The 12,177-nt window shown below is 39.0% G+C and overlaps 1 protein-coding gene across 2 annotated transcripts in view; it reads right to left on the reverse strand.

The window, feature by feature from the left end:
• The window catches only part of LOC121506286 (nck-associated protein 5-like), a 265,350-nt gene that overhangs the window by 238,202 nt on the left and 14,971 nt on the right, over positions 1-12,177 (reverse strand). For both annotated transcript variants that reach the window (XM_041782019.1, XM_041782017.1), the window contains exon 2: positions 9,970-10,072. In XM_041782019.1, the coding sequence (XP_041637953.1) occupies positions 9,970-10,072 (103 nt within the window). The remainder of the gene's footprint in view (positions 1-9,969; positions 10,073-12,177) is intronic.

A 12,177-nucleotide genomic window follows, 5' to 3' on the forward strand; every position in this document is an offset into this window, starting at 1 on the left:
ATTATGCATGTGAGGCAGTGGTCCTGCCTGACGCTCAAGCCCCATGTTCACTGAATCACCCATCGCCGATTGATAGGAGATTCATATGAAGCCAGGCCATGTAATCCATCCAAAGAGGGGCAGACATAAATATTTTACCTGGTGTTCGGCTGGCATATGGTATTTTGACTCGAGGTTTGTGAGCTAGTGAGGACTGGAAATCTGTCCCAGGCGTCCCCAGTGGACGTTTGCTCTTCATCCTAACAGGCCGCGAAGAGCCTGAAAATGTGTGAAAGCAGCAAAACAAGGCCAACCACTTTGTGGAAGAGTGTAATCTTCTGGAAAAATGTTAACAGCCGAGTGACAGAAATGAATGAGCAGCACTCTGGAAACACTAGATCACCTATGGGGTCATGTAAGTCATACACCATGACATGTAAAGTGTTTGTTAGCAGACATGTCTTTGTGATACATTAACTCTAGAGCTTCAGCTTAACAGTCCATGACGACAGTCATCCATGGTGAAGAATGAGAGTTTGTTTTTCATTTTAGCTACTTCACTATTCAGTGGCGAACAAACTTCACAAACTAATTCTCAAAGTTATGTTTTAGTGTTAAACTGTCATGAGAAAAGGAAGAAGATAAACACCACAACAAAGAAGATGACAAAGACAGCAAAGGAGACAAAGACAAAGAAGATGAAAAAACAATAAAAAGTCAAAGGTGATGACAACGAAGAGGAAGAAGGTGATGAAGAAGACAACAATGAAGAAGACGATGGCAAAGAAGATGACGATGACAACGAAGAAGAGGAAGACCACAGAGAAAACAAGGAGGTAGACAATGGCAAGGAAGGAAAAGATAACAAAAAAGCTGAAGACAAGAAATGATGAAGAAGACAACAATGAAGAAGATGACAAAAAAGAGGACAACAAAGAATACGGCATCAAAGAGGACAAACACAAAAACAAAGATGATGATGAAGAAGATGACAATAAAGAAGACAACGAAGAAGACTATGGCGAAGGAAGAAGACGACAAAGAAGACGACAACAAAGAAGATGACGACAGCAACAAGAAAGACAACGACAAAGAAGAAGACAAATAAAACGATTACGAAGAAGATGACAACGAAGAATACGACAAAAAAGAAGACAAGTAAAACAGCCAATAAGACAATGACGAAGAACATGACAACGAAGAAGATGAGAAAGAGGAAGACCACAGAGAAAACAAGGAGGTAGACAATGGCAAAGAAAAAAGATAACAAAAAAGCTGAAGACAAGTACTGATGAAGAAGACAACAAAGAAGACGACAACAGCAACAAAAAAGACAACGAAGAAGACGAAGACAAATAAAACAGCCAACAAGACAATGACGAAGAAGATGACAACGAAGAAAACGCAGAAGGAGGAGGTAGACAACAGCAAAAAAGAAAAAGATTATGAAGATGAAGACAACAAAGATGAAGACAAGAGGAGGAAGTTGAAGACAACAAAAAAGACGATGGAGAGGAAGGAAACATCAAGACAACAGGAAGAAAGAAGATTAGGATAAAGAAGAAGACATCAAAAAAAGGAAAAGACAAAGAAGATAAAAAAAGACGAGGAAGACACCAACGATGACAAGGAGGACAAAGACGATGGCAAAGAAGAGGAATAGACAAAGACGGAGAAGAAGATGAAGACAACAACAAAGTTGAAGATAAAGACAAAGATGGCATGGAGGAAGAGGAAGGCAATGATGAAGAAGAAGACGAAGAGCTGCCAGCTTGTGGAGCTGTTTTGGTCTGGTTTTGAGCTTGTGGTCTTTCTGTCTTTGTTGCTAGGTTCTCGTTTGAAGCAGATATTTCTTTCTTTTTTTTTTTTCAAGTCAAAACCAAATGGACTAGCTAGCTGAAACTGTTCAAACCTGGGGCTGCTAGCAGAGCTGATGCTAGCTTCAAACTCTAGCATGTTCATTTTGCTCACATCTTTTAATTTAAGCTCAGTTATTAGTGGAGGTTTCCCCATTGCGAAGTAAATGGACTCACTTGTTTAGACTGGTTAACCAGAACAGTCTTGTCCGGAGGAGCTTGCTAGCTCAGCTGCTACTAGCTTGTTTGGAGCTGCTTGGTTCGTTTCCTGTGTTTGGAAGCATTTTAAAGACACTTAATCATCGGTTTGCTTTCTAATGTCAACAAAAAGCAACCTGTTAAAACTGGTAAAACACTGAATGAATCTGTGTCTTTAGAAAAAACTTTCTTAGAGGCTACTAGCCGAGCTGCTAGGTCATTGTGGGTTGCCAGCCTTGTTTTCAAGCTACAGCTCCTTCGCTGTTTGTCGTTAAGAGGTTTTTACTTGAAGCAGAAAGGTTTGTAGAGGTTTTTTGTCCTAAAACTATAGGGATTTATCGGCTTAACTGCCAAGTATTGAATAAATCAGTTTAATGCTAACGTTAATGCCCATTTGCTTGGCTTTTGGGATCTGAGAGCTGAGCTGCCACTACCCTAAGGTAAGCCTTTGGATTTTTCAGCTCTCCGGGTAAATATAGTTTAATTCAACAGTGATATGACTTGAACTAGGGATGTATTGATACATTCAGTTCATGATACAGGATATATTTTAAGACTGGGGTTACAATACAATTCTTTAAAGACTTTTGAATTAGTAGAACTATGACTGAGGTCAATTTAAGTCAAGATTTTTGCTTGTTTCTACTATTTCTATGTGCTTTTCTACTACAGCCACCAGCGCTGAACAAGAAGCCCAGGATGTAGCTCCCTCAAAGGGTAAACAATGATGCTTGAACATTGTTTTGTCTTAATTGTTCATATTTGTATTGATTGTTAGAAGACATTCAAGCTCAATTTTTGATGGTCAGTGCTTGTGGAAAATTGGGAAAATGTTTGCATTAAACATCTGACTAGACCGACAAAACTTATTGGAAGAGCCAAAGTCCACTCAAATAACTGGATGAGACCGGTTCACAGGTGACACCACGGGAGACCCTAAACATGAGCGCTCATGCCTTTCGTCTGACGGTATGACAGAATCCGCCTCTCATGTTTTCCCAGATGCCTGAAAAAATAAATGTATCGGAGGCTCATATCCTCCCAGGAAAGGAGTGTTTACAGGGATCAGTGGGTTTATCTGTGCCAGGGCCAGGAGGGCCACAAGGGCCTGAGACATCAGGTCCCTTTATCAGCGCTGGAAGGATGAAGACGAAGGCTGAGATTAAGAGAAAACTCCTTGAAACAAGGCCGATAGGGAACTGAAACAAGCCTGGAAAATTACAAGTCAAACTCCAAAAAAGTAGGGCAACAAAAGGCTGGAAAGGAGGGGCACCAGCTTTTGAAACCAATCAGCGATAGATCAGGAACATGGGCAGAGGTTTACAAATCTGTGAAAAACTGTGTCCAAAAAGTGTGGAACAATTTCAGAAAATGTTCCTCAACATAAAATTGTAAAGACTTTGAATAGGCTATCCCACCATTTACAGTCAATAATATCATCCACCTGAAATCACTGTGAGCAAGGGATAAGATCAAAGGTTAGTATTTGATGCTTGTGATCTTTGGGCTCTTAAGTGGCACGACATCAAAAACAGGCATGATTCTATACTAGAAATCACTGCATGGGCACAGGAATACTTCCAGAGATAAAGTTTGCCGTGCCATCCAAGAATGCAATCTAAAGCCGAATCATGGAGAGGAGAAGCCATATGTGAACACGATCCAGAAATGCTGCTGTCTTCTGTTTGCCAAAGCTCATGTGAAATGGACAGAGGTGAAATGGAAAACTGTTCTGTGGTCAAATTAATCAAAAATCATCCAGCTTGTTATCAAAGCACTGTTCAAAAGCCTGCATCTCCAATGGTATGGGGTTACATTAATGCCTATGGCTTGGACAGCTTACACATCTGGAGAGGTGCTATCAATGCTGAAAAGTATAGAGGTTTTAGAGCAGGGGTGTCAAACTCAAGGCCCGGGGGCCAAATCCAGCCTGTGGTACAGTTACACTCGGCCTGCAAGATCATATCATATTCTTGGCCCTAAAACATGCGGCTTGCAGATTTCCTCCAACATTAAAATGTAAACTTAACCTTGATGATATCAAATATCCTATAAAAATGTGAAAAAAATAAAGATTAAAAATAATTAGCTAACAAGAAATGTAGGAAAAGAAAATAATTTCTGTTTCCACTTCATATTTCCAATTTTTCATTGTACAATTATGACTTAAAACTGTTATTTGCACTTTTATTTCATATTTTGACATTTTACATTGATTATTTTGACTTATATTTTGACTTTGTCAGTGAATTAATTTCACTTTTATCTTATATTTTTTCAGCTTTTAAATTTATTATATTGACTTTTTTCTCATATTTAGACCTTTTCAATGTATCATTTCCCCCTGTATCCAATGTTTTGACCTTTTAGGTTCATCATTTTAAATTTTAACTCATATTTTTTGCCCTAACCCTAAACATGATTGTGACTTTCTTTTTTATAAAGGGCCTATTTACCTTTTAAAATCATTATTTTAACATATAATTTCATATTTTGACTTTTTAAACTAATAAGTCTGACTTTTTATGTCAGATTTTGAGCCTTTTAACTAATCATTTTGACTTTTTAAATCTCTAAATCATTTATTATCAGTGCTAATTTGTCCCAAAATTTATTTCTGGCGAAAACGAGGTTGACAGTTTGGTTAAAAGAGGACCCTGTTAGACCCTCAGGTTAGACCTTCATTCAGAATCCGGCCCCCTTTGTGATTTAGTTTGCACCCCTATTTTGGAGCAACATATTCTCCTATCCAGACATCTCCTCTCTCGGGGAAAGCCTTGCATATTTCTGCAGCATGGCTGGTTTCTGGTTTTCTAACTTCCCAGATGTTTATAAACAGACGAGGGGATGCCACACAATGGTAAACATTGCTCTGTCCCTGCTTTTTTGAGATGTGTTGGTGCAATCATATTTGAAATGAGATAATATTTTTCATGACATGGTAAAATGTCTCTTTTTCAACATCTGATATGTTGTTTATGTTTTATTGTGAATAGAATGGGAATATGGAAAACTGTTCTGTGGTCATAAAATTCAAAATAAGCTAACATTGTCATGAAATTGTAAATTGACTCAGTTTCAATATCTGATATGTTGTTCATGCTCTATTTTCAAAAAAACATGGGTTTATGAGATTTGACCACCATTATATTCTGTTTTTATTTACATTTTACACAGTGCCCCAACTTTTTTGGAATTTGAGTTGAACGCTGATGAACAGTTTGACTGGAGTCAAACAGGGTCACCGACTTTTCCCAAAACTTTTGCAACAAATTTGCCGCACCAATAAAGAAGCAGCTTGTTCTCTTTATGGTCGCTCGTGCCACGGACTAAAAATCTGCACACTGCCACCAGATCTACACTGGACCTTTCCCAAAATGCTCCAGGCTTCCTCATGTTCCACTATTAAAAAAAGAACCATCATCCTTATGCTCCTGCTGCCGCAAGTGAGAATAAATGATGCAAAGAGGAATTAAAACATAAGTTAGAGTAAATGCTGAGTTAGGTAAAGGTGTAGGAGGAGAAAACGAGGGAACAAGTGAAAGAAATAAGCTAAGAAAGGCAGAATGGGGGTAAAAATGAAAACACAGCGGGGATATGCATGCATGGATAGTCCAGTGGACAAATATGAGCATGTTGAATCACAAGCCCATACCACAAATATGACCTACTTTCACTCACACAGTAAATCAGGTCGCCGTGTATCCAATTAAAGCAATTAAAGCCACAGAGAATCTCATATCAAGCAATAAGTAATAATGATAGTGATATGATGCAGTCGGAGAGCCTTTTATGAATCACAGCCGCAGTCAGATAAGAAACAAGGTGAGCCACATCACCCGGCACATTATCGTCCACTGTGTGGGGAAGTTACACATTCACAAAGAGGGGATGAATTATACATTATGCAGACGACTCTGTCGTCTTCTCGCCAAGTGTGTCACTCCAGTTCTCCTCCTGGATTCACTCTCATGTCGAGGTTTGAGTAGGAAATGATGGGCAGACTTAAAGGCTGCTCTCCAAAATCAAAGTTTCTTTCATAAAATCTTCATGATCTCTACTGGGTTAGCATTAAGAAAGGAAGTGGTTGCATACATTTTTTCAGGATACATTTTGGTTTACTAGGGGTAAAAAATATCCCAAACATATTTTTTTGTCTGCATGTTTTTATCCAGCACTTTGTATCTGTTGCTATTTCCAGCATTGGAATCTGGAAAACTATCTGGAAACATTTCTCGAAGAAATACAGCCGTGGACTTCTGTATGGAAAAGGAATATTTGGAAAAAGATGTAAGGCTGGTAATGGGTTTAAAGGGTTATTCACATTAAATTGTGCAAAGAGGAAAAAAGGCCTGATGCATACAAGAAGGCTGGATATAAAGATGTCCATGCACTATGGGAGAAACAGATCTTTACATCAAAGCAGCACTTTTAGTTTCCCTTTGTCAGCGGCAGGTTCAGATAGGTCAGCAGAAACCCATAAAATCAACCAGGTCAAGTCAATAAAGTATGTTGACATCGCTCGGCTCCTTCAAAGCCTCATTGTGACCAACAAATTACACCATGAACAGCAAAATGAAGCTCATAGCTGTTATCAGTTTGAAGACAAGCGGCTAGGGCTGGGAGATTTGGACCCAAAACTCAGATCTCCATATGTTTCAGCTGAGTGGTGATATGTAATACACACATTTTTCCTGTAAAGAAATAAACGCTTGTCTTCAAGCCAAATAAAAATCAAACTACAATAAAACTTGTTCGGTGCAACAAAAACAGAAGGCCTGGACGCCCAATACAAACTGTCTTAATTACACAAAACACATCAGCAACATTTTAAATTGATGCTGTCAAAACTTTCTATCCACTTAAATGATAAATTCAACATTATTTCAATGATCTGTGGTATTAAAAGTTCAGAAACTTTGTGATCTTAAGGCACATTTCTAACCAAAAGGCAGAGAGAACTCTCTAAGTTGCACAAATACATTGGCTAGTTTCACTCATTATTCCAAACACTGCCAATGTATTTGTGCAATTTAGGAAAACACCAATTCATTGCAATTCCACCAACTTTTGCAAATGTTGGCAATGTATTTGTGCAGTTCAAAAAACCTTACTTGCTGCCAGTTCCCCCCAAACGTTGTCAATATTTTTGTAAAAAAAGAAGCAGAAAACTCTTCCTCCTCCTATTTCCAACCACAGTTCCGAATGGTGCCAGTGTACTTGAGCAACTCTAGTTTAGAAAACCCTTCCCCCTCCCAGTTTAAACCACTTCTCCAAATTTTGCCAATGAATTTTCCCATGAACTAGGAAACTTTCTTATTGCCAATTAAGCCCATTTTTCCAATGACAAGATTTAGTTGTACATGTCAGGAAACCCTCCTTGCCAATTCCAACTACTGTTAGGAATGTTGCCAATATAGTTGTGCAACTTTATAAACCCTCATTACACACACTTTCCCAAATGTAGCCAGAATATCAGTGCAATGAATAACATCTTTGCTCAATGCCAGTTCCTCCAACTATTTTAAAGACTGGCATGTCTTGCCAGTCCCACACACTTTTCCAAATGTTGCCAACATATATGTGCAATTCAGCCCATCTTTGGTCACTGCCAGTTCCACAAACTTTTGTAAAAGTTGTCAACCTTTTTGTTTGATTTAGAAAACAGTCACTCCTTGCAACTTTGGAAACCCTCACTTATTGCCAGTTCCACCTACTTTTAAAATGTTGTCAATGTATTTGGGCAATTTACGTAAACTTTGTTCTTCAGCAGTTTCACCCACTTCTCCACATGTTGCCAATGAATCAGCCTACTTTTAAAGTATTGGCAACATATTTGTGCAATTTCAGAAACCTTGCTTTATGCCAATTTCGCCCAAATGTTGCCAACAAATTTGTACAATTTTGGAAACCCTCCTTCTTTGTCAGTTCCCACTGTTTCAAGTATTGGCAACAAATTTGTGCAATTCTGGAAATGATGCCAGTTCTATCTACTTTTCAAAATTTTGCCAATATATTTAAGCAATTTCTGAAACCCCTACTCCTCATCAGTTTCACAAACTTTAAAAAAAAAAACATTTTCAACCTATTTGAACAATTTAAACAATGTACAGAAGTTTACCTTAAATTTTAATCATTACGAATAACAAATTGCCCAATATTGGGACATCTATTTTCATTGTTGGTATCAAACTGGCATCAGTATGCTTTGATTTCTCCTAATAATATAAACAATCCAGTGTAGAATTAAATAAAATGATTATTTCCCATCTGGCCTAAACTTTCCAAGATATTATCCCGTGGTCAATAATAAAGGTATTATTGGTGGTTCCTGTTGCCAACTATTAGGCCTGGAATCTATGTATTTTTAAGAGTCAGGATAAACTACATTAATAGAATAAATATTGTTCCTCCCGACTAGTTTGAAAAGACATTATGCATCTTAAAACCTGGATATATTGTCCAGCCCTACAAACACCCTTTAAACCAGTCCTACTGTATGACCGCTCTATTTAACTGTTTCATCAGCTGCAAACATGCCCCCGATGACTAAAGCATCCCCCTGCATCAAAATGCTATTTTAAGACTCTTAATTTGTTTTTTCCTGTGCAGTGACTGTACTGTATGCACTGAGGGGGAATTAAGCTTCTTCGTCGCCGCGCAGACACAACACGGCGTCGCGCTGTATGGCTGCACTTGACATTCCAAAGAGGCACTTGCTGGCAGATTCACCTTCAGTTAACCCTGAGCCAAAACAAGTTTCCACTCCCGTGATTCGCAAGAGCGGCACGGCATAACAGATAAGCCTGTCAATCAACCGCCGGCCACAGTGACTGAGTTTCACAAACAGTCATGGGAGGCTTTTTTTTTTTTTTTCTCTCCCTGCTGCTTGACACGTGGATGTGGATGTGCTGTAATTTTACTCTCAGGGCATGTGTGACATTATTGCTTATATTTTTTACATTTTCTTTGCTGATTGATGGACTAGAAATGTAATCACTCTACACTGTAACACTATACAGCTGATAAAAGTAGACTTTCCTGGGGAAGTAACAACCAAAATATAGAAAGTGAAGGATTTTTCAGCTATAGCAGATGATACAAACAGAAAGAGTTTGCCTGAACAGTGTTAGCAGCTAATACAAAGAGGGAGCAATAGCAATTACCAAACAAAAATATTACAAATCCGACTCAAAGATAGGCCAAACAAACCACAAAAGCCTGGAGTTAGCATGCTTATCGCTAGATGCAAGCAAAAAATACAGAAAAACTGTGATTTAAGGACTGATGCACAGTTCTTGAGCCACAGTAACTGGATTAAAAGAGGTTAAAACGAGCTGTTACTCATCAACTTTCTTCCACATGTAGGTAGTTAAACAATCAGGAAGCAATGCTTCATGGGAAATGCAGTCCAAACAAGTCACAGTAATGACAGAGCAGTCCAAAAGACAACTTCATTTATATTAAAAGTACAAACCAATATACAGTCTTAATGGTACTAAATGACAAGACAAACCAAGTTATGGGAAAAAATCAGTCTTGTAGAGTTAGCACACCTATTGCTACCTGCTAGAAAAAGAAAAATCAGTACACAGCTAATGCCCAGTGGTAAGTTGAGTACAAACAAGCCATCACAATTGAAACAGGAACTCAAAGTTATTAGAAAATACTGAAAAAAATCCCACAAGTCACAGAAAACCATTCCCATTTGAGAAGAAGTAAACAGCAGCATTATATCATTGCAAGTAAATGTGTAACCAGAGATAATCCCAGCGTTGCAATCTCCAAAACCTTGGATGGTTAGAAGGCTTCACAGGTGGCTAAAGTTACAAGAAACTTCGTGATTCCCAAACATGTCCAACTGGAGATGAAGTGGGATCAAGCAACAACGAGTGACCAATCTAACAGATCTAAAGTGTGTTTGGGGTTGACTTACCGGCACGCTGCTGTCAAGTGACAACCTCTTCAACTGCTCTCTCCTCTCCAGGTGCCGGTTCATGCTTCCTCTGCCCTGCAGCGATCCACACACCTGGGAAGCCCTGGAGGGAGGGAAAACGGGGAGGAGTGGAGAGAGAAAGTCAACAAAGAATAGCGTATATCCGGTGGGTCACGTTTCAGCAGTTGGGAAGGGCTTTCACCTTTTTAAATGAGATCAGAGTCCAGTTTAAGAGGCAGTGGCGGCTTCAGCAGTGCCTTTCTTTATTTCGGTTTCTATTCCATGCACTGAAATTCAAGCCAGCGCCAGAGCGGAAATGTGAACTTCTCCAAAGGCCTGACAGGACTCTGGGACCACAAAGCTTCAAGCCAGATCTCACCCATGCTTCCCGCCCTCCAACCCAACCACCAAACCCCCTTCAGCTTCAGCCTCTTTTCTGTTTTTCTAGGCCTCTCTAAACAACGCTGGGAACCAGTCCGACCTGGCCTGACTGAGGCCACAGCAGAAGATAAACACTTCACTTCACGCATACTACTCCCTTACAAAGAGACAGGGCTTTTACGCTCACTGTTGTGTGTGCCCTGAGTAAGCACACAACTTCCTCATTGGCGTGGACGGGGTCAAAGATCAGCTGATGGACGCCCTCGGGGTGAGGGACCCTGCTGGCAGAACATGACCTGTAGAGCAATGTGCATGTATGTGTGAACAGATCTTGGGTGTGTCTTATGTAACAAAGACAAGAGATGACAGATGCATGCCCATCTACATGTACAGCTTAAACCAAGAAAGCATGAGGCTTTTATTTTGAAAATCACTAGCATAAGATTTATTCAACAGCTTACAATACTGTACAGCTTAATTCAGTATCCAATACGGCCCGATATCATAGCATACTGTCTGTTTAGGTTCTCATACGATACAACACAACACAACACAACATGACAGGATGTAATAGGATACGAAACAATACGATATGATACGATAAGAAAAAATTTGATACAACAGGATACAAAATGATACAAGACAATACGTTACGGAATGCTACATAATGATACAATACGACACGACAGGATAGGAAATGATACGAAACGATACCATACCATATGATACGATACAATACGTAACAGAACGTTACAAAACCATACGACACGACATGGCAGGATACGATACGACATGACTTGACACAATACCAAACAATAGGAAACAATACGATAAGAAACAATATGATACGACAGGATACAATATAACATCATATAATACTAATATGAGACAATACGTTACGGAACGTTCCGAAACGATGCAATATGACAAAACACGACAAGACAGGATAGGATACGATTCAAGCGACACAATATGACACAATACGACACGACAGGATAGAATATGATTCAACCAATAGGATGCGACACGATACAATACGTGACGGAACCTTCCAGAACAATACAACACGACACAACAGAATGTGATACGATACGACACGACATGACACAATAGGATACGACATGACACGACATGACAGAATATGATACGACACGAAACGACACAATACGATACGAAACGCTACGATATGATACGATATAATAAGATACAATACATTACGGAACATTATGGAACGCTATGAAACGATATGAAACGATATGACACAGCTCTACACGACACAGCACGACATGACAGGATACAGTATGATTTAATTTGATACAAGACAATACATTACTAAACACTACAAAACGATATGATACAACGCAGCACGACAAAATAGAAAAAGACACAATACCATATGATATGATACAATACGTTATAGAACGTTACGATATGACACGTCAGCATACGATATGATATGATATGATAGGAAACAATACGATAAGAAACAACATTATACGACAGGATACAATGTAATACAGTATGATATGAGACAATACATTAGGGAACGTTCCGAAACGACACGACATGACAAGATAGGATAGGATATGATAGGATACGATACGATACGATACAAAACAATACGATACAATATGATATGGTACAATATATTACGAAATGATACAACACGACAGGATACTATACAACACGATACAACACAATACGACAGGATATGATACGATACGACATGATCAGCACGACACGACACGACATGATATGATATAACACGACACAACATGACTAAACACAACATGACATGATATGATACGATGCGATATGATAATGCAC

This window comes from Cheilinus undulatus, linkage group 24 (assembly GCF_018320785.1).
Source record: "Cheilinus undulatus linkage group 24, ASM1832078v1, whole genome shotgun sequence".
Classification (NCBI taxonomy): Eukaryota; Metazoa; Chordata; class Actinopteri; order Labriformes; family Labridae; genus Cheilinus; species Cheilinus undulatus.